The sequence below is a fragment of the Mus pahari genome, chromosome 5 (genome assembly GCF_900095145.1).
Source record: "Mus pahari chromosome 5, PAHARI_EIJ_v1.1, whole genome shotgun sequence".
NCBI classification, from domain to species: domain Eukaryota; kingdom Metazoa; phylum Chordata; class Mammalia; order Rodentia; family Muridae; genus Mus; species Mus pahari.
This window is the reverse complement of record NC_034594.1, coordinates 125,573,673-125,596,713: the sequence shown is the minus strand read 5'-3', so window position 1 is coordinate 125,596,713 and position 23,041 is coordinate 125,573,673. Positions and strand designations below refer to the sequence as shown.

The 23,041-nt window shown below is 45.5% G+C and overlaps 1 protein-coding gene across 6 annotated transcripts in view; it reads left to right on the top strand.

Moving 5' to 3' along the window:
• Rgl1 (ral guanine nucleotide dissociation stimulator like 1) overlaps window positions 1–23,041 on the top strand; it is a 239,324-nt gene that overhangs the window by 197,311 nt on the left and 18,972 nt on the right. For all 6 annotated transcript variants that reach the window (XM_021197720.2, XM_021197716.2, XM_021197717.2 and 3 more), the window contains 7 exons: window positions 3,820–4,004; window positions 7,024–7,148; window positions 8,785–9,000; window positions 12,139–12,242; window positions 16,300–16,384; window positions 20,710–20,799; window positions 22,869–22,955. In XM_021197720.2, the coding sequence (XP_021053379.1) occupies window positions 3,820–4,004; window positions 7,024–7,148; window positions 8,785–9,000; window positions 12,139–12,242; window positions 16,300–16,384; window positions 20,710–20,799; window positions 22,869–22,955 (892 nt within the window). The remainder of the gene's footprint in view (window positions 1–3,819; window positions 4,005–7,023; window positions 7,149–8,784; window positions 9,001–12,138; window positions 12,243–16,299; window positions 16,385–20,709; window positions 20,800–22,868; window positions 22,956–23,041) is intronic.

The window sequence follows — 23,041 nt, the reverse complement described above, 5'->3', positions numbered from 1 at the left end:
TCTGATTCCTTCTTATCCTTAAGATCTCTGCTCCTAGGGAGACCCTCCTGAAGCTTTGACCAGGTTCCCTGTGGAAGACAGTACTTCTGTGAGTCCCTGAACCCTCTGTTGTGACATTTACCACATAATTAGTGAGTGGGTATGGAAAACAAAGAGTACTCAGTAACGGGAGTTTAGTTAGTCACGTAGATTCTCCCTGAGGTCTCTCCTGGAAGGAAGGGCCTCAGACTTGACCTTAGCAGGGCCCATGACCACGTGTGTCTCTCCCATAGGCTTTTGCAGCAGGTGGGAAGGTGATTCTTGCCAAGAATGCCCGAGGTAGGAAACCGCATGCTGGTAATCCCCTCTGCCATCAGACATGCCTGCTGGAGCTGCCACCCATCTGGCATGTCGATCAGACTCACGCTTCCATTTAGGATAGAAGAGTGACCCATTAAAGAGTTATCTTGGATAAGAAAGCTGTACATCGGTGTTTCTCCTTAATGTAGACTGCTGTATAATCTTATTAATCTTTCCATCTGACTTTGGTACTCCTCTGGTCTACATAGACTTCCTGTCTTCTTGTTAATATCTTCTAGTTTGATATCTTTGAATTGCTTTGCCTTAATGTGACCTTTAGTGTGTATGTGCAGGTTGGTGTGTACATACATGGTCCTGCCCACATGTGCAGTATTTGTTCAAAGCTGTGACCTTCTTCCAGCAGGTGTGGGGTCACAAATGTTGAGGCACAGTTTGTCTCCATGATTGGAGGCAAATTCTTTGAGTTGATTTCACCAAGCCATTCACAGTCCCTTCCTTTTGTGGCCCTTGGTAGATCATTGTAAGCATATTACCAGTTTTGAGTTTCTTGATGTGTCTCAGAAGGTCCCATTGACATTATGTCATTTGAAATCACCACCAGTCAGTGTTGGATAGATGCAGGCAGGTGTTTTCTGTCCCTTCTCCGGGTAGGGGTCAGTGGGACCACGTGAACAAACTCTCCAAGTTGACAGATGGTAAGAAGTTGGGGTTTCCTTTCTCCTGGCCCCTTCTTGTTCTGCGCACAGAGACAAATGACTTCTCCAGTGGGATAGGCTCACTTTGCCTGCATGTTTGTGACTGCAGCCAGAATCTCCCTTCCTGGTAAGGTCCCTTAATCCTCGCAGTCAGTCCTGGAGAGAAGCAGAGCCAAGCCTGGGAAGATGGAAAAGCTGCTGTCCCCTTTCCCCTGTCAACAGCCCGGCATTTGTATCTGCTGCTTGTTCTATTGAGAATGGAAAGTTTCTTCCCAGGCCTGGCAAACATAAGGCTACTGTGAACTTCGGGCAAGGGTCCAGGCCTTTCCAGAAACCCTCCGTTCCTGGCAAGCTGAGGAGTTCTGCTGGACGGAGGGCAAGGGTCTGCTCCCTTGCTTAGACTGTCTCTGTTTTTCTCTTCTCTGGTTTCTTCCTTCTCCCTATTTATTCCGCGTGCATGCGTGTGTGTGTGTGTGTGTGTGTGTGTGTGTGTGTGTGTGTGTGTGTGTATTCTTTAACAGTTTTATACATGTATACAATGTATCTTTATCAAAATTACCCTTCCCCCTCCCTCCCATGCTTGCCGGATTCCTCCAGACCCATGTTCTGCTGGCCTTTGTGTACGCACCCCCCTCTTTTTAAAAAAATATTCTACTAAGGCCAATTAGTGGAATTATGGAATATTAACTGTTGATAAATATTTAAAAGCATGATGTTTAAGTTCGGTAACTGAAAGGAACCATGCTAACGACATGAGGGCCCCGAAGGAGTCATTGCCTTCACTGTACTCATTTTGTTTGTTTGTTCCTGAGACCAGGGCTCACTGTATGTCCCTGGCCGTCCTGGAACTGGCTCTGGCCTGGAACTCACAGAGATCCAGCTGCCTCTGCCTCCCAAGTGCTGGGATTAAAGGTGTGTGTCACCACTGCCCAAGCTCCTGTTTTCAATTTTAATCCAAAGCCCAGGTTACTTTCTTTCAGCTTTCTGGAGGGAAGTATTGCTTTGTTAATTTTATTTAATTTAAAGATTTAGATTATTAAGTCACTTCTATAATGGTGATAGTTTAATGTCACTTGTTTCGTATAGATAATTAAATATTAGCAATTCCAGATGCCCTGTAGACCACAGAAGTGAAACAGTGATGCCCACATAGAGAAACAGTCACTGTGTAAACATTCCTGCTCTTGGTACTTGAACTCCAAAAGCTGAGTTAACTCTCAGTGGACTTTTGTGGTAGCCAGTCCTGACTTCAGCTTAGCTCTTTGGTAGGAAGTGCAGCTGGGAGTTAAGGCACTGTAACAGGCTGCTGTGCTTCTGCACACTGGATACTAACTTCTACTCTAGCTTTTAATTGTATGAGCAATTTGTGTAAGTGTAGTAGATAATCATAATTTTTCTTTTTTTGATTCTGATTCTGTGGACCAAACCCAAAAATACTTGTGCCCATTAGATAGATGCTGTGCCACTGCTATATCCCAAACCCTTTCAAAAAACATTTTTGTGGTTCTGGAGGGATCCCTCAGCCTGAGAGATACTTGTTACACAAGATCTAGGACCCAGGTTGGATCCCCAGCACCTGTGGATTAAAAAAAAAAAAAGTAGGTTGGATGTGGTGACATGTGTTTATCATCCCACTGCTGCAGAAAGAGAGACGAGAGAGTATTTCTAGAGCCTGCTGACCAGTCATTCTAGCCTAGCAGTGACCCCCAGGTCCCAGTGAGAGACCCATCTCAGCAGACAAGGCAGATGGCTTGTAAGGAGTGGTCTAGGAGGCTACCCTCTGACCTACACACATACACTCTTTGGGGTAGGTCAAAGACTTTCCTCACTGTAGCTAAGACAGTGTGGTTTCTTTGCCTTGGGATGCACAGGAATTTATTGATTCTCCCTGATACCTTCTCCAGCTAGCATCAGTGAGCATCCCTTGCGATGGAGTGTGTTATTAGGGAGGCAGACTAGCCTGGTGTGGAATTAACTGAAGTGTCTTTGAAGTCTTCTGACTACAAAGCATGGAGCAATGGCCCTGCAGTTTACCCCTTTGTCATTGCTCTGACTCTACTCTAGAGGGAGGAGCTACTCATAACTTAGAGGCAACAACACCCTTAGTTCTCAGAAGGTGTCAGTAGCATGCCAAGTACCCACAGTGAATCTGGCTGTCCTTGTGCTTTGGCACCTGGGGGACCTTGTGACTCCATCACCCAGTGGTTCCTGACACGCAGTCTCATTATAATTTGAGAGACAAAGGGATAACTTTATGAGGAAAGCTTTAGTCCTTGTGCCAAAGCCCTAGTTTATAAGATTAAACAGGCATTTCCCCATTAACCTGGAGACTTCTTACTCCAGATGATTTCTGGCCTAGTGGCAGCCAGTTATGTCCTAAGTTATCAATATGGCTAGTTTTAGGCTACTTTTCTGTTTTATTACATTTGTTCATCTATTTGTGTGGGAGTCTGAAGGGCTGGCTCGAGCATGCTACAGCGCAGGCTGTCAGAGGACAACTTGTTAACATTGTTCTTTTCTTTCCACCATGTGGGACCCAGGCATCATTGAACTCAGTTGTCAGGCATGGTAGAAAGTTTCTTATTTACCACACACTGGTTTTCTGGTCTTTAATTTGAGCAAATGCACAGTTAGTGGCTTTTGTTTGGATTGTTTGGAACTCAGTAAATCCTCTTCTCATCTTTTGTCTGCCTTGGTTGGATTTTTCTAACAACAAAAAGTTATTAATCCCCCCAACCCCTTTTATCTACCAGCTGTGGGGTCCAGAGCCTGTCTTGAGTCCCATAGGCATCAGGTTCACTGAGTCTCCATCTCTCCTCCCCAGTGCCATTGCTTCCATCCTGAGGGCCTGGCTTGACCAGTGTGCAGAAGACTTCCGGGAGCCCCCTCACTTCCCTTGCCTTCAGAAGCTGCTGGAGTATCTCAAACAGATGATGCCTGGCTCTGACCCAGAGAGGAGGGCACAGAACCTTCTTGAACAGTTTCAAAAGCAGGACGTGGATTCCGACAGTGAGTACCTGTTTGGTCAGAGGGAAACCTCTACTAGGAATCTGCAGTGTGGGCGTTCCCCATTCATTGACTCAGGAAGCTCTGGTACCCTCAGAAAATTGGGATAGGTGTAAAATTAGAGAACTGTAAACTTCAGAACCTTAAAATTTCAGAGTGAAAAGAGGGATTTCCAAGATTGGATTTATGATTTTTAAAGACTAAATTGTAAACCAGCTCAGAGAAGCTAAATAATTGCCGAGGGTGCCCACTCTTGCCAGGAACAGGGTTCCTTTATTTATTTATTTATTTTTAACTTTCCCTTGTCGGCATGGATTGACTGCTTCTCTACCTAACATGTTCTATCAGATATAAATGGGTGACAACCAATCAACCCTGTGAGGCTGGCAAGGGTTCAAGTCCACTCCCCTCTTACAAAAGCTTGGAAGAGGTGTTCCTCCCTTTCCCTAAAAAGCATTAGTGTCATGTCCCCTGGCAACCCCGATTGCTGACATCGACTGTCTCTAGTGACGGAATCAAAGGGAAGTTTCTGAGGCTGTTTTTTCCTATTGGAGGCTGACCTCTAGCTTCCAAGGACAAATGCAGAGCCACCACTGCTGGCCATAGAATGTGCGGACTGCCAAGCTCTGCAGAAATTAGTCAAGAGGTTCCATCGAGCTCCAGTGTGATGATATATCCTTTCACCGAGGCGCTGGGTAACAGTTGCCATGGCAGCTGACCCACTTGGAACTTCTGATGGGCATTTCCTTGAAGTAATGTCCGGTTTCCTCAGTGAGGGAAAGGAAACGGCTCCTAACGCAGATAAGGGATGCTACCCCAAAGCCAAAGCAAATACAGTAACTTTCAATTCCACCCAGTACCTGTTGCGTGGTTTGTATGGACTGGGGACCAGAGAAGGGGAATGCAGTTGCATCATTTGGCTCAGATTGCCAAAGGCTTTGTATCTCAGATGACCTCATCTGCCGGGAATGCTTGAATACCCTGGAAGCTCCAGCTGCCAGACCTCAGCTCCCTTCAGGGCCTCCTCCCTCCCGCCCAGCTTTGTGCTCTGGTAGAAAATGCTGCTGCTGCTGCTGCTGCTGCTGCTGCTGCTGCTGCTGCTGCTGCTGCTGCTGCACTGGAGCCCAGCTCGCCCAACTGGGGCCGCCTCTGGCCCCATGCCTAATTGGGGAACCAGTGGGACCAGTCATTGGTCCTCTCCAGCTCAGGGACTGGAGGGCAGAGCTCTTTTGGCAGGCAGAGGCAGGGACTAGGGAGGTGGCCTGACTTCACAAAAACTTTTAGGCAATACCCAAGAATGAATCTTTTCCTAAGTGTGGGCAGTTGTCATCAAGAATGCTCCAGGCCCTGTTTATAAAGTACAGGCTCCGTTCCTGAAGAGGAATGTCCGGAGCTTAGTTAGTTCCCTTGTGCCTCGCACCCCCCCCCCCCAGCCCCCATGCCATACTCTGGAAAGCAGTGAGCTTTCCTGTGTGTTTGCAAAAGTAAAACTGTGCATAGAGATTTTTACTTAACCCCTGGAGACTCAGGCAGGAGCAGTGAAAGCATAGACCAGGTCCCAGAGAGAAAGGATCACAGGTTTCACACTTAGTGACATTCTAGGTGCATGCCAGATTTACAAGTACTGAATGAATGAATGAATGAATGTGTGAGTGATGTTAGTCCTTACCCTGTACTCTCCTTGGCGGAAGCTGGACAGCTTCTGCATTGTTTTATGGGTATTAAAGTACATTGTAGCCATCAGGAGGGATAGAAGATTCTTTGAACCTTTGATTGGCACATCTGATTTCTTCTTCACTAAATGAGAAAGTGCCAGAGTTGAGTGGAGAAGTACTGACATCAGGCGCTAACATCCTCCACCGGGTGGGATTTTAGCTCTTTGATGGGTGCTTTTGCTTGTATCCAGGATAACAGGACTAGATAGTGACGCTCTCCTACCAATCCCATTCACCACAGAATGCTCAGCTCTGAGGTCCAGAGCCAGTCCTGTAATCACAGCCCTGCCACCAGAGCGGGCAGGTAGCACATGGTACTGGACAGATAACAGTCTCACTTTGAGCACCTCATTTCTCATCGGAAGCTTTGAAGAAGCTTCATCAATTCAATACAAGATGCCTAACAATGTCCCCCATAAGGAGAAGGAAAAGGCTTAAAAACGTAACCAGGCAGAGGGAGTAGTAACACTGAACTGGATTTCTGCCTGGATGCTTCTGTGTGTAGCTAGGCTCCCCCCAGCCCCAGCACAAGTTCAGCTTTGACTGGAAGAGACCAAGGAGAGTGGTGGGAGTGAGAGGACCTGGGAGAAGGCTTCAGTAAGGAGACTTCAAAGAGGAGGCTGGAGCTGGGCCCTTCAGCGTTTCAGATGGACCCCTGGGCAGTGATTCCAGTTGACTTCTTCAGGCTCTGAGCTGTGTAACTTTGGGATGGATGATCAGTGGTCTAGGCTGCCAGGGCATTTACTCCCAATCTGTTTCTCACCTTCTCACTCTCTATGTGAAATCTGACGGCAACCCTTTGATTTAGCAGCATTTGAGTCTGCTCAGGATTGTTGAAAGTTCTACAGGTCTCATCACATCTCTGAAACCCCAATGACCTATCCTATCTTACCAAACCCTGGCCGGCAGCCTTGCTCAGTCTTTTAGGCATCTGGTTCTCTGTGGCTCAACAATCAAGGCTTGCAGGGCTGGGCTGTAGGTGTTAGCTAGTTTCGTCCCGGAAACATTGATGGAGTTGGTCGGGGCTGAGATGAGGTTGTGTTCAGTTTTGCCTCTTCAGTTTTTGCCTAGGCTAGCCTCTGAATGGTTTCTCAGGGATCGCTCAACGCCTCTCTGAGCTTAATAAGATCATGAGAACACTTGGGATTGGATCTCCATTTTGCTCCAATCTATCGTTCTTGTTTGTCTCTCCCTGTGGTTTTCTGAAGAGTTAGCCCTCTTCTTCCTGAATGAAAGAAGTGTAGTTTGACACTGTGACCAAGCCTTCTGTGGCACCCGCATACTGACTGTCCCCCCATTGTGGACAGATGGACTGCTCAACACCAGCTCCTTCAGCCTGGAAGAGGAAGAGGAACCGGAGAGTGGAGGATCAGCAGAATTCACAAACTTCTCAGAAGATCTCGTGGCAGAACAGCTGACCTACATGGACGCAGTAGGTCTTCTCACTGTATCTCATATGTGTCTCTACTTAAAATGTGGGGTGGTGACCGTACTGTTGGCCCAGAGGGCAGTGGGCAGCCCGGGGGGCGAGCTACAAGTCCTACCGAGTCTTAGAGAGAGTCTATGTCTGTAAAAGGAGAATTAAGGCTCTGTGAGAATCATTCGTGTAAGTAATTCAAGCCCGGCTCTTCTGCAGCCCTGGGTGAAAGTGCATTTTCCTCGGAGCTCGGGTCACAGAGGGAAGAAAGAATTCTAATCCTAGCGAAACAGAATCTGCCCGGTGCTGTGGCTATTTCTCTCTCTTCGGACTCATAAATATTTCAAGAGCCGAACTGTTTATTTGGAGGACTGTAAAGGGGTGAAGGCTGGAGTAAGGATGAAGTAAGCTCATTGAGTCCACGTGACCATATCTGGCAGCCTGTCTCCACGTGTGCTTCCTGCACATTTGAATTTTGACCGTTTCTATGTGCTGTGCACATTTGATTGTGTTAGTCACATTTCATAGCTCGGAGTTTGCTGGAAAACATAGTCAAAGAATTAGCAGTTGCCATGGTAGTTTTACTCTTCAGCACTTAACTTTTGCAGCATATGAACTGCAAAGTTTCCATCCACTGGGGATGCAGATAGAGTATGGAAAGTAGATTACGTAGTCCATCTGGAGCACATGCTGGCCATGTTCTTATACCAGCTTTATACACCTTATATTCAGTTGTACAAATGAGAATCTGACTTAGTCAGCCATCTGTTGTCGTGCAACTGCTAGAATGAGGGAAAGAAAAAAATATTTTATTTTTATTGCTGTAAGGAAAAAACCTGAAAACCAGGCTCTAGGCCCCCCTTTCTTCTGGGTATGTGAGGTTGTCTCTAGGCCCCCCATTCTTCTGCGAGTATGTGAGGTTGATTGTTCTCCCTTTGTTAGATTCTTTCTCTGCTTTGAAAAATGAGACTCAGTTGCACTAAGAGATGTGGCGAGTGTTATGTTTATGTGAACAATGAGATTCAGTTGCACTGAGAGATGTGGCTAGTGTTATACTTACGTGAACTTCTTTCCAGGTGACCCCAGAGCATCTGCTTGCATGGTAGAAGCTGGTGTTCTGAGTGTCCAGGATTTTGAGGCTAAATGATCATTTCCACTTTCCTTTTTTGATTAGTAGCACCGATCTTACTAGAGTTACTTGACTTTTGAGGCAAGGTGGGAAGATAAAAATGGCTTTGATGATTTAAATTTTCTTTTGGTTATTTTTTTTCCCTCAGTTAAGCAAATTTAAATGATCATGTGGGAGTCAGGGCATGGTGGCTCACACCTTAAGTTCCATCCAGCACTGGGAGGCAGGCACAGGCAGATCTCTGAGTTTGAGGCCAGTCTGGTATACGTAGCAACTTCTAAGATGGCCAGGACTACATAGCAAGCTTCTGTTTCAAAAAACAAAAGCAAGCAACAAACCATGTGGGCCTTTCTGATCCGTTCATCCATTACTTATTCTGTGTGTTAAGATGGATACCACGTGGCAAGGCGAGCAGAGAAAGATGGCTTGTCCCCTTACAAGCCATCCATTTCCAGATGTCCCAGATGACACGTTGTGTAAAGCACCTGTGTGTTCCTGATGCCAATTCTTGTTTTGTTTCAGCAACTGTTCAAGAAGGTAGTGCCTCACCACTGCCTGGGCTGCATCTGGTCTCAGCGGGATAAAAAAGAAAACAAGCATTTGGCTCCTACGATCCGTGCCACCATCTCTCAGTTTAATACGCTCACCAAGTGTGTCGTCAGCACCGTCCTGGGGAGCAAGGAACTCAAAACTCAGCAGCGAGCCAGGGTCATCGAGAAGTGGATCAACATTGCTCACGTAACTATCCTTTAAAAGCGTATCTTCGTGTTTGGTGTACAGCCTTCCTGACACCAGACAAGAATTATGCTCTGCCCAAGCTTGGGATCTAGTCTGTCGGAGCCGCCATTCCCACCCCACATGACTTGTGTCTAACACTATAGAGAAAGGCACAGTCTCTAACTTGTCTAACTTGATTTGTGATTTCCTAGTGTGTTCAAGTTATAACATTATACTTTAGGGCTATAATAAGAGAGACCACAACTATAATAAGAGACTTAGCTGTACAGGAGCCAGACTCACTGAAGTGACCTTACCCTATGCAAGACAGGGGTCAGCAGTAGAAATGGTATAGAAGTGGAGGAGGGAAAGGTTACCTCTGAGTAGTGAGATCAAAAAAGACAGTAATAGGGCTCAGCAGTTCAGAGCACTAACTGTTCTTCCAGAGGTCTTGAGTTCAATTCCCAGTGGCTCACAACCATCTGTAATGGGATCCGATACCCTCCTCTGGTGTCTGAAGGTGGCAACAGTGTACTCATAAACAAATTAAAAAAGAAAGCAAGAATGGATCTCACTTTATCAAAGAGTAGGATTTTAGGTTCTTGAAGATAAAAGTTTTCTTCTAGGCAAGAAGATGGTCCAGTGAGAAGGATCGTGAAATTAGTTGGTGTAGAAATTCCCCATCAGTCTGTTCTAATCCTCATCGTGCCCCATTAGATGGATGTTTCCACCATGGCCCTGTGTATAGGACACAACAAAGAGCAAAGCCACAATAGTTCCAGAGAATTTGCCTTGTCTTGAGGCTTTAAGATGGCCTGTTTATTACACCACACATGCCAGTATCTGGACAAAAAAGAAAAAAAAAACAAAACAAAAACAAAAACAAGAAGCAAAGCATGGACATTGTGAAGAATGTCCACAAAAGTAACTGCAAAAGGTTAACTGCAACTGTGGTACTGGCATGGGGTGTCTCTTTCTTCTTAGAAATGTAAGAAAATATTTTTCTCCAACATTTATGTCTCAAAAGCCAATGGTCTTTACGCCTCGAGTTCCCTGCACTCCTTAGACAGCCCTGGTGCAGCATCCCTGTGTGGGCATAGTGACTCGGATCCTAACTTTCGATTGTGTGTTTACATGATAAGGAAACTCTGAATAACTCCAAGTGTATTCCCCATCCCGTAGCATGTGCGCAAAGCCCAGAGTCCTCAGCCTTGCTGGGACAATGCCCCCCCCCCCCCGCAGTGTTGAGTATGTTAAGTCTCTTGAAATTGTGGAGGATAACGTCATAAAATGCTAAGACTTGCAGGTGGTTTCCTGCCAAGATTTATTTTACTCTTCCTTCATTAGTCATAGTCGATTTCTGTTGAAAAAAAAAAGCTTGAAAAATGATATTAATTTTACATGTAGAAACTATTTCTGACCTAATATGGGCGTGTATCCTTGGCCTGGCCTGCAGTGTTGAATTTACACTGCATCCTATGGAATATGCCTCCTTTTCTAGAAACAGGACTGGATGCTCCATGTGTTCCCTTAGCCACAGCCTGTTACTGAATAATGTGTTCCATATGTTTATTACGATGGACATGATATATTGGGGCCTGGGTGTCTTTATTTATTGCAAGTTTCCTGATTTTTAGAACATAATTTTGAGATGCTGAACCTTTGTTGAACCGTGCTGTCAGAGAGAGGTTTCCAGACAGCAGCAGGGCTACAGCCCCCTCTGTCCCGCTGCCTCTCTTTCCCTCTCCTTCCCTTCCTTTCTCATATTCTTCCCTGCCACTGCCTCCCTTCCTTCCCTCCCTTCTTCTTTTCATCTTCCCTCCTCCTTTCTGTCTTCTCTCTCTTTCACCCTCACTTCTTACATCTTACCTTCCTCCTCTCTCCCTTCCTCTCTCCTCCCTTCCTCTCTCCCTGCCTCCCTCCTCCTCTGTTTTCTTTTTAAATAAATGTGACACCAGGACATTTTAAAAGACTGGGCATGACTTTTATGAAGTACATTGAAATTTACTCTGAAGAAAACATTTGAGGTTTGGTTAGTGTGCAAAATTTTGTCATGACAAATTGGAGAATTCTGTTTTCACTTCATGGTCCAGATTAACATCACTTAGGAAAATGATTCTTGAAGCAAGTTATGTTTATACCCAACCACCCTGGCACCTCTTGCCTGATATGCTCAGCATGAAGCCAAATATGTGCCCCTGCATTGTAGTCAGCTGTGAGACCTCCATACATGGCACTCCTGCGTACCTATGAAGTATCCTCTCTGACCTAGACAGACAGCACGTTCACCGGATGTGGCCACACCCCAGGCCAGCCAACAATGGGATCCTTTCCCTGTTTTACTGGCCCTACTATGTGTAGGGTCTTTGCCTCCAGGGCCACTGACTACCCACCCTATGAGCTTAGCCCCTTAGGGTGGGGTACCTTTAAGTAAGGAGCCTCTCTTCTTACCCAGAAAAATGACACCCAAAATCTTTCCTGTTCTTTCTCTGTTTTGTTTTAAAACACTGCCAAAATGGATCTTATTTTTAAAAGCCCAAGTTATTTTGAAAGCCTTGAAGTACCAAGGTGTTTCTGAATGTTTACGATTGTGGGACAAGCCAATTTGAAACCAAATGAATGTGTATAAAAATAGTCCCCCCTTGGCTAAGACCATGAAAGCTGAAGTTCAACTTGTGGTGAATTTTTATTGCCAAGTTATATACACCTCTCAGGCCGGGAGCTCTCTGTACTATCTGAACTTAGGGTGGCTGCTTGCAGCTCACTCGGAAGGCCTGAAGGGCACAGTGGTCTTCCACATGGAGTCTCAAGGCATGCACATGCTTTCTGCAGAGTAAAGTTACACTCGCTACATAGCCATGTATGCTCACCAACTCGAGTTGTTTTTACTGGGAAAGCTGGAAACCATAAAACTGTAACAACAACGAAAAAATATATTGGGAGGGTGGGGGGAACAAGCTTACAGTGCCAAAATCTATAAAGTGTTTTGGTGACGGGGACGGGAGGAAGGAGCCACTTTTTGATGTCCAGTATTTATACAGCTGCCTATTTAGTGGTAAGAATTCATAGCAGCTGTAATACCTCTAACACAGGAAACCAGCAACTCACTGCAATACTGATATTTAAATGCCTTTTATGTCTCCGTCACTCCCCACACAGGAATGTAGAATCCTGAAGAATTTTTCCTCCTTGAGGGCCATCGTTTCCGCACTGCAGTCTAATTCCATCTATCGGTTGAAAAAGGCTTGGGCTGCCGTCCCGAAGTAAGTTCCCCGGTGTCTGCTCTGTTCTGGCTCGGGTGATGGGTTGCTGCGTCTGTACCATGGGTCCTTACCATCAGAGCGCATATCATGTGACAGGAGAAACATGTTTGAAGCCTTCTGTGTGTCCCCCACACTCTTCTCTGTGTGCAGAGCCGTGGTCACCAGGCTTGTGATGACTTGGAGGTGTGCTTGTTATCGGGATCGTGAGGGATGAGGTGGTGGAGCGGTGAGGTTGGGCAGTTTGCATGAATGACTTCTGGTTATTTTTTTTCAGCCTCATTCCAAAGCCCTGAGCTGAGCCAGCGTGTGAGGGATAAACGTGCGCCTTAGGATCTCAGTGTTTGAGCTTTAGTAGGAAGAGCTCGTGTCCACTTCCGCTGCAGCATATTAAAATGTCTTAGTGAGGGGAGGGGAGGGGCGGGGCTCCTTTCACAGTAACTGACTGAGATTATTCACGTTTTGTGCTGTGTTTTCTTCATATTTCTTGGTCCAACCTCTGGAATAATGGACAACACAGAGATCTTGCTCTGTCGTGACTGTATTCCTTCTACGTCTGGAACTTTGCATGTGGACTAGAGGCTTGTTTATTCCTCAAAGGAAGGGACCGTTTCTTCCCACATTAGTTCAAATTTAGAAGGTGTCTTAGGTAGAGTCTCTACTGCTGTAATAAAGCACCCTGATCAAAAGCAATGTAAGGAGGAACGGGTCCATTGTGGTTTACAATTCTAGGGGCTGTAGAAGGCGTGGTGATGGGAACAGGAAGTGGCTGGTCACTCTGTATCTACAGTCAGGAAGCAGAGAGCATTGCATGCTGGTACTGAACTTGGTTTTTCCTTTTTGTTCAGCTCAGGACTCAGCCTGTGGGATGGTAGGATTCACATTTAGGGTCAGGTCTTAGTTACTGCCCTGTTGCTGTGAAGAAACACCATGATCAAAGCAATCTATAAAGGAAGGCATTTGATTGGGTACTTGCTTACAGTTTCAGAGGATTAGTTCATGACTGTCATAGCAGGGAGCATGGTGGCCAGCAGGCATGGCGAGGGAGAAGGAGCTAAGAGATTACCTCTTTTCTTTTCTCTTCTCTTCTCTTCTCTTCTCTTCTCTTCTCTTCTCTTCTCTTCTTTTCTTTTTCTTTTTTTTTTCTTTTTGTTTTTTCAAGATAGGGTTTCTCTGTGTAGCCCTGGCTGTCCTGGAACTCAGTCTGTAGACCAAGCTGGCCTCAATCTCAGAAATCTGCCTGCCTCTGCCTCCTGAGTGCTGGGATTAAAGGCGTGTGCCACCACTGCCTGGCAAGAGATTACCTCTTGATCCATAGTCAGGGATGAGGAAGGGAGAGAGAGAGACAGGGGAGAGATGCTGGATTTATTATGGGCTTTGAAACCTCCACATTCAGCCCTAGTGACGCACCTCCTCCAACAGGGCCTACCACACCGAACCCTTCCCAACAGTTCTGCAAACAGGGAAACCAGCTACCCAAGTGGAGGAGCTTATGGGAGACATTCTGGTTTGAACCACCACAGGTGGGGTTTTCCACCTCAACAAAATCTAGATTTTTTTTTTTTTTACAGACATAATCAGAGATATACTTCCATGGTGATTCTAACATGGAAATCATGCTATTAATCCTGTAAGAGGCCCACATTGTCAAGCCATAGTTTTCTAAGTTTATGCTGAAGACTGGGTGCCAGAGGAGATGAGATGCTTACAGATGAGATGAGACATCACTGTATTGGTTAGGTTATTCTTTGATGCTCTTTGTAAAGAAGGAGGTAAAATAAATGATGATGACCCTAGCACACACACAGAAAGCTGAGCTGGTGGACCTCTGTGAGTTGGAGACCAGCCTGATCTACGTAGGAAATTCTAGGCTGGCCAGGGATATAATGAGACACCCCATTTTTTAAAAATCGTAATATGCTTCATGTTACAGAGCCATGGAAGCCACACCCCATGGTCTACAGGGCTCAAGCATAGGCTTTGCAAATGCAGTGTACAGTGTACGGTCTTGTGACTCCAGCTCTTGTTTCTCTTCCTCTCTCCTTTTTTACAATTTTCAATAGTGCAAGTTACTCTGTATGAGAGAGATGAGTTGATTAATTTTCCTCTGAACATACATTTAATGAAAGATGTAGGTCCTAACGAGTCATCAGCTGGCTGTTGATACCACCTTCCCTTGCACTCATTACTGTTTCTCATAAGCAGAGGAATGGTCAGATGGTGAATTTCATCTGACTTCAGAGAAAAATACTCATGACCTTTTTTGGTGGTTGACAAGTACAGTTGACTAGTATAGAAACTCACCTCTCCGGCTCAGGATTTCTTCTCCAGCAAGTCTGAGTCTTAAACTACAACTTCAAAAACTGTCACACATGGGGGCTGCAGGGATGGCTGAATGATTAAGAGCACCCCATGTCCCAGGCTAGTCCTTTGCTTAGCAGGCCAATCAGGAGCCTTATCTGATGCTCAATAAACACTGCTGACTGAAAAGGATGTGCACTTGCAGGCTGGCCTCTAGCATTTTTAAGAGCTGGTTCTTATAGAGGACCTGAGTTCAGTTCCCAGCACCACATCCGTTCGTGACTTTGATTCCAGAAGACCAGATGTTTCTGATCTCTGGATCTCTGAGAGCATCAGACTAATACATCTCACATACACAGACACACATAAACACATCATGAAAAGTAACAAAAATAAATCTTTAAAATACTAGTTCACAATATGCGTGTTTTAGTTTCTTGGGTTGCCAAAGAGAAGATCCATTCTTCCAGCTGTCTTTAAAACAACTTTTTAAAAACAAAAGAACAAAACAATTCTCAAAACTCAATTCTGTTGGCCATGTGTGATTTGCTGCTGGGCTAGTTTACATGTTAGGAAGGATACTATAGAACATCACAAGCCCTTTCCACATCAGTCTTATGTGCTCTCTATGGCTAAATTTGTGAGAGCAGAGTCAAGGTGTCTTATTTACCACTTTCACCATCATAATCTTTTACATTTCTAGCTTTCAGCAGAGAGAGGCTACCTACTTACTTCTTCCTATGGAAATACTTGTATAATTAAGTTCTTAATCATTTTCTCCAAAAGAAATAGTTTTCTTGGTTTTGTTATACAAATAATATTATACTCATTAAAATGCAAGTAAGTCTTAATAGTGGTCTTTTATGATATTTTATGGTAATGAAGCTTTTATACACATGGAGATCTGGCTGCTCATCATTTGTGGCGTTCAGAATCATCATCCATTCAGTGATTGTGGAGAGAGCTGTGTACAGACAGACAAGCAGGGTGCTCCTGAGGGGCAGTGCATAGGGAGGGGCCTGATCCCCCACAGGTGCTTTACTGTGCCACCCTGCAGTAGGGTACAGAGGAGAAAACTGAAGCCGGAAAGCTAAGCAACTTGTCTAGGATCACTAATGCAGTAGTGAAGTGAGGTTTGAACCCATCCGCCATGGCTGTAGAACCTCGATGGGGCCACTCTGACTTTGAACCCATCCGCCATGGCTGTAGAACCATGATGGGGCCGCCCTGGCTCTGAGATGACCCAGGATCATCCGCCATGGCTGTAGAACCATGATGGGGCCACCCTGGCTCTGAGATGACCCAGGATGCTGAACATTGGGGGTTCTGTATCCACAGCTCTCAACAGTTAAGAGTGAAACTTGGGTGAGCTCTTGGCCCTGACATCTTTCTCTCTACACTTAGGTGTCTTGCCAAGGTGACCTCCGCAGGACTCTGTGTATTACTAGGATAAATGTTTTTTAAACTTACTTAAGGGATCATCTCTCTAGAACTTGATGCCCTAAGGGGATCATCTTTTTTTTTTTTTTTAATTAAATAGGTATGATTAGAAAAATTCTTCCTATCGTTCTGGTAACTATGTTCATCTTTTACAAAGGCTATGTACGTGAAGACACTCCTTAGCTCCGTTTGTGTAGCGTCACTCCAAATCCTGAGGTCCAAACACTCTTTCCAGGCAATAAGTACTGAAGACAGCTAAGCTAAGGTGTTGGATTCCCTGTATCTCTGTTGATTATTTTTTCTTCATCTTTCTTCATAGGGACAGAATGCTGATGTTTGAAGAACTTTCAGATATCTTCTCTGATCACAATAACCATCTAACCAGTCGGGAACTACTAATGAAGGTGAGCGTCCTGGGCAGCCCCTGGCACCTGGGAAGAGAAGCTTCAAAGCTGCTTAAGTTTCTTCAGCCTCCAGGGAAGCAGAATTTTTATCTTATACGTACTCTGGGAAATTTGGGAGTGAGAAAATTCAAAGCCCAGTTGAGTTTTTCTCCTTCAGCCTTTCCTCCTTCCCACCCACATAACTGACATCAAGACCTGGGTTCAAATGTGTGTGTGTCTGACAAGCAGATACTCAGTGCTATTAGTTGCATGGATGAGAGGCCTTGGAGTGTCCCTCCTTAGCAACACAGCTCTTACAATGACAGAGGCCAGCCTGCAAGTCCACATCCTTTTTTTGGTACCATATTACACAATATTTTTTCAGTCGGCAATGTTTATTGAGTGCCAGATAAGTGGGGCCTCCCGAGACTGCTGGGCAAAGGTATAGCCTGACTCGTTCTACTTCTTTAGAAATGTGTGAATGTCTAGGGTTTATAAAACATTGAACTTGTCTTTAGAACTATGAAGACTGAGAACAGCCTCTGTGTCTAGGAGTTCACTCATAGTTGATGACTGTGAGCCCTATATAGTAATCACTCAATAATGGCAAATAACTTTCCACATAATCATTGGTCAGATAATACAGGCCAGTTATTATCGTCACAGTTTTCTACCATCTACATTTGTCATCTTTATTGTGTATATAGCTAAGGCCCATAGGTAGATGTAGCATACATGTCATTCCTAAGATTCACACCTGACATACAGTATAGCTTAATTGTGACTCCACCTTGGGGACATTCAAAGGACCATGCCTTGTCCCAATGCCTGCTATAGTGTCTTGCATGATGAACCATACATCCAGAAGCCATTGTTTGACTGCATGGATTAAGGGGCTTGTCATTCACATATCTCTGTCTTTTTTCTGCCCTTGTTCCTTCTAGGAGCAGCTGATAATAGAGTGGGCAGTTTATGCTGATGTGTGATGAGCTGAACATTAGTCAAACAATTCCTGGGATTATGTTACTCCTTGTTTCACATCTTTCTGGATTTGCAGACTTTAAATGGAAACCCATCTGGCTGTAAAGACATGGCTTAGTGGCCTCCCAGTCTGCAACACAGAGCTAGACTAACTGGAGCCACACACTGAAATCCCAATAGCTCTGAATCATCCTTCCAAAGGCAGATAAATTGAATTGTATGCAGCTCATTGCCTGGTGACAGTCTTCTGGCTGAAACCTTAGAGGCAAGGCTATATCTAGACATTAAAGATCCCATAAACCTTTCTCAAATGGAGCCATCCACCTCAGTACTCTAAGTTAAATGTCATATAAGGCTCAAATATCCCAACGAACTGAAAACCTTGGCGATGAGCTGAGGTGGCCTGCACACTGTCATGAGTGTTGGTGGAATGCTTCAGGCGGTCTGTGTGTATATGCAGATTCCTTTCCCATCATCTCTGTTGATCGTTATTCATGTGAACTGTATAGTTCTGGGTGGAAGTCCTCAGCACAGTTGTAAATAATGAGATCAAGGTACTTAAGTTCTCAAAGTAAGCACTAAGAAAAACTACTGGGCCCTGTTTCTAACGGGTTACTCCTAGACTGATTTATACTTGGGTAACCTTGGTTTAAAGTGACCTGTCTTCTACCTGTGGGTGAATAGAATGTACCACTTCTCTAATACTATGGTCCAGACAACAGAATAATTGGCAAACATTTGTGGGCTTCCTTCTAACTGCTGAGAACGATATTTTAAAAAATTTCTCTTTGAAGTCTGTCTTAAATTTATTATAACCTTATGATTTCTGAAACTTGGAATAATTACAAATCATTGAATCTTTAGATTTTAAAACACTAGGAAAGCAGAATACCACCAAATCTTGGTTCTTGTACCTCTTGCTAGAAGACAGTTATCCCTGGTTGCAATAATATAAGCAATGTCTAAACACCTGTAAGAGTCTGACTCTGGTGGACATGAATAGTCAGTGAAGCTCGACAGCATGTTAATATCAAGGTTGGAGCAAGAGGCCGCTCACACTGTGAAGACCCATCCAAACATAACTTTCTAGTAGCTTCCGAGCTGCAACTTAACCATCATGTCTTCAAATGGAGCCAGCACCCAGCAGACAGTCATCCGAGACCTAGTGTAAGTCTCCGAGGCACAGGAACAACAGAAGGCAGCTGAATTCTGAAAAAACAGATGAAGGAAAAGCGAGCCAAGGGGAGAAAGCTGCCTAGGGAGACGGCTGGAGGTTAAAGCGTAGGAGGAACATTCATGGGAGAGGTTGGAGGAAGCACGGGGTGATGATTGAAGTCACTTCCAGGGATAAGTCTGTGGAAAAACAAAATGACTTGGGAAGCAGGAAGAGGAAGCAGGAAAAGTAGCCAGGAGTGTGAGCAGCAAAGAAGGAAGGAGCAGCGGAAGCTTGGGGCAGCTCAGAGATGCTGGGGTGGGGTGGCAATGTGAAGAGTTTCAGGCCAGCAGAGGAAGGAATAAATGCGAATTTTGGATCTGACAAGTGGCTGGATTTCTGGCTGACATCCATTGGGGAGAGCTAGCAGTGAGCAGTCGCCTCTTCCTTCTCTGTCCTTTCCCTTTTCTTTGGACAGCATTTTACTGTGTGGGTAACCTTGACTTCACGGTGTTTCCCAGGCTGGCCTGGAACCCATGATTCCCTCTGCCTTGATCTCCCAAGTGCTGAGAGTACAGGGGTGCGCTGTGCATGGTTAACCTGTCAGTTTTGTGTGAGTCCTGCTGCCAGGGATGGAATCTAATTCTCCTGACACTACAATCATGAAATCAACAAATCTCGCTCCTTGTCTCTGCTCATCTGCTCAGAGGATGGAGTGAGACTTCAGTGCTCCTTAAGATCCCTGTGTTGCTTTATGATTAAACTTTTTAGAAGTCCCTGCTAAGAGTTTGAGATAAGCCTGGCGTGGTGGACACCACCTTTAGTCCCAGCACTTGGGAGGCAGAGGCATGCGATTCTCTGTGTAGCCTGGTCTACATAGCAAGTTTTAGGCTAGCCAGAGCTACACTGTTAAACTCTCTAAAAAAAAGAAAGAAGGAAAAGGAGAAGATGAAGAGGAGGAAGAGGAAGAAGAGGAGGAGGAGTTAGTTCTTGTAGATAAATCCAAAATAGTTCCTAGCACTTTCCCTCCGCCCGTAGTTGAGCTTCTGGAAGAAGTCTACATTAGGAGAGGTGGGTGCTTGTCTTCATGTCAGGCAGAGTTGGTTTTTCACTCCAGACTAAATCCCAGGGATCTGGGATCTCTTGCAGCTACCTGGTATAGGAAGTGGCACACACTAGATTCCTGTCATGTGTCCCCCAAGAAAACTGTGTGGAATGTCACTAGATGATAGCTCTCTCTTATCATCTGTGATAGAGACTTCTGAGATGGACTCTGTCCCCAGAGGCATGCACGGCCAGGATCCCAGCTGGTTACCGACAGAATGCATTTCTGCCCTGCCATCATTATTTCAGGCCCTGACACCCAGGATTCCTTTTGTAATTGTATGGTGATGTCACATGCTAAGGTCACGTGATAAACCCTGGAGAAACTGACTAAGGAAAAAATAGCATAGAGGTTACACTGAATTGTGAAACTGCCATCCATTCAAGCAGTTCCTGGAAAATGAGAACTAAACAAGACCCCGAAACCACAAAACTGAAACATTTTATGTTCAGTCAGCAAACCCATGATTAGTGTTACGTAGAAGCTGGGTTCTTGTTCTAGGCAGCAGGCATGGGTGGCCCTCTGTCCTCAGGCCTCAAGAGGAAGCGTAGACTTGTCAAAGTTCCAAACTAGGGAGGCATCTAAGAAGGACTAAGGGAAACCCGCAAATGGCTCACCTTTCACTAATCAAATGTTCTCCAACCCTGGACTTCCTCAAGATCTTGCTGTGTAAAGGTTTCATTTAGCTAAGTAGTGCCTCACAGTGCCCTTCCTTCACAGAATGCTGGCACACTCATTCCAGGCCAAGATAACAAGTCATAAAATGTGCAGGAGGAAAGCTTCATTTTTAAGATATAAGATTACTTTGTGTGAAACTCAAGATGTGCAAAAAACAAACCTTCCATTTTGGGAATCGCTGACCTCATGGTGATGATTGATTTTCTAGTCAAATTAGGGACTCTGCTTTTACAGAGTTGGGGTGTGGAGGCTAGGATAATCCCTGACCACCACACGCAGCAAGGCCCCAGAGCACAGCCTTAACGGCCCGAGGGCCTACAGGCACGGCATCTTGGAACACAGGAAGAGATTGTATCGTAGAACCCAGATGGTCCTCTCCTTCTCTAGACTGGCGTCTTCCATGACCTTCCTCTGTGCCCTGTTTCTTAGGAAGGAACCTCAAAATTTGCCAACCTGGACAGCAGTGTGAAAGAAAACCAGAAGCGGACCCAGAGGCGCCTGCAGCTGCAGAAGGATATGGTATGTCTGCCCTGCTGTCTGAGAGCCAGCAGGAGAGAGGCAGCTGGCACACAGCGGGCGGGCGGCAGCATATTCCTTCTGCAGGGTACCCACACTTGTCAGAAGGCTCTTCCATTCTGTGCTCAATTTGTTCTTAACCTGGGAGGTCTTTAGCAAAAGAATTAGATCCAGGGAAAAATGAATACCAAGAGTTACACATTCCACAGACATTTTTGTGCATGCGTACTTGTGAGCACACATACACATCAGATGCGATAGAGAGAAGTGTGCCGCGGGGTACCTCCATCCTCCGGACATCGCCACCGCTGTCACTTGCTGGCTGCTGCCACGTTGGTAAGAAGCTTCCTAGACCTTGTGTCTCCATCAGCTTTGGGGATGTAATGGTCAAGGAAATGCATTGTCTCCCGCTGGGAAGATTTGGTCTTTGTATCAGAGAACATCATTCCCTTTGCTTCTAAGCTCTGACCCCTGCCCAGTCTCCTCGCTATTCTGGGTCCTAACCGGATCATGCTGTTCACGTCTCAGCGAGTACCATGCGTCCTTTCTGAAAGCACAAAGATAGTTATTATCATCTTTGCCTCTGTCCTTAAGTCCCCAACTTTTGGCATACGGTGTGGGGACAGAAGAGCACATTAGAGTCTAGACAAATGAATATTTCCTTCCTTGCCCAGAGAGAACTATCCTTAAGGGTGGATATAACATAGCCGTGTTTTTGAGAGCTAGAACTCTCCTGTAACCTAAAGCTGGTCTAACTCAAAGTGTTTCAAACTTTTTGGTTGTTCAAAGACAGTTAAAGATAACTGCTGCCGGGGGAGTGGGAGGGGTTATTTTAGTTCAGGATAAGACCTTGCACACACAACAGGAAGGACAAACTAAACTGCAGCTGACAGTGAGCTTCTGAAGGACAAAGTCCTGTGTGGGGTGAGCTGGCTGAGGACACGGCTCACCTTGTGCCAAGAGGCCTGGTTTTGCCCTGGTTCAGATTTTGTGTATTCCTGCCAGTTTCCCTAAGTACCTGCATATATAAGAAGGTGTCTGTGTGCCACTCCACCCACTAACCCCCCCCAATTAATTTTCCCTGAAGAATGCTAGTGCATCAGCGGTCTTGTGGAGAACAGAGACTCAAAGGAGATTTGGTGAGATGAGAGTTAGAAAATCCACTCATTTCTTCCCACTTGTAATACTGTCTAAAGTGGTGGTGTAACAGACAATCCTAGGAAATGCACACAGACAGAATCCTGCCAGTTAAAAATCTAGATTTCACATGGAGTCCACCTGTCTGTTCGAAGACCCAGGTCCAGCTTACCAACAACACTGAGCTGTCATGGTGTTCTAATCACTTTCGGTCCATGACAGCTTCAGAGTCTTGTTTGTCATGACCTCCAGAGTCATCAAGTCACCTCGGTGTCCTGTAGAGCATCCTACAGTCTGGGTTTGTGTTTGTTTGTCTAGTGATTAATTTGAGGTCACACCTGTTTGGAAAGAATTTCCCAGAGGTGAAGCATTCTCTTCTCACACTCTGTGAAGGAGTTGAGGTGTCAGTGCGGCATCTGCTGTCACACTGATGGGGATGAGATCACCCACTATTAACTAACATGGTGAAGATTGCCAGATTAACCTGTCTAAAGTCACTATTCTCTCTGTCTTTCTGATGGTCAGTCACTCTGAGTGATGCCCCACACTTCTGACGGTCCGCACTCCTTCATTCATTAGGAAACAGTGCTCTCCTCTGAGTGATGCTGAGGCTGTGGCTATCTGGGCATTCCAAACAGCTAGGAGTGTCTACACACACTGAAGAGAGCATCCTGCACCGACCAGAGCCTAAGCACAGAAGGCCCCACTGGGAACACACTGCATACATGTGTGATCTCCTGGTTGGAGGCTTACTTTTCCTGAATGAAACTTAGACATTAACTCATGCAGTTCCCGTCCTGTTTGTGTAGGCTTTAAAACAATTTCAGTCCTGCAAGAGACACTAGCAATTCCAAATTAGTCTCATCTAGGTGCATGGGTTGTGACACCTTTAACATTTCAGTGACAGTAAAGGCACCGCTCTGCTTCCTCTTCAGGGTGTGATGCAGGGTACCGTGCCGTACCTGGGCACCTTCCTGACTGACCTGACCATGCTGGACACTGCCCTGCAGGACTACATTGAGGTGGGTTCTCTGCAGCTGCTGCATCCATGCCTGCAGCCTTCTTCTCGGCTGCATAGAGAAGTTTGTTTCTCTCAGGATCTGTTTAG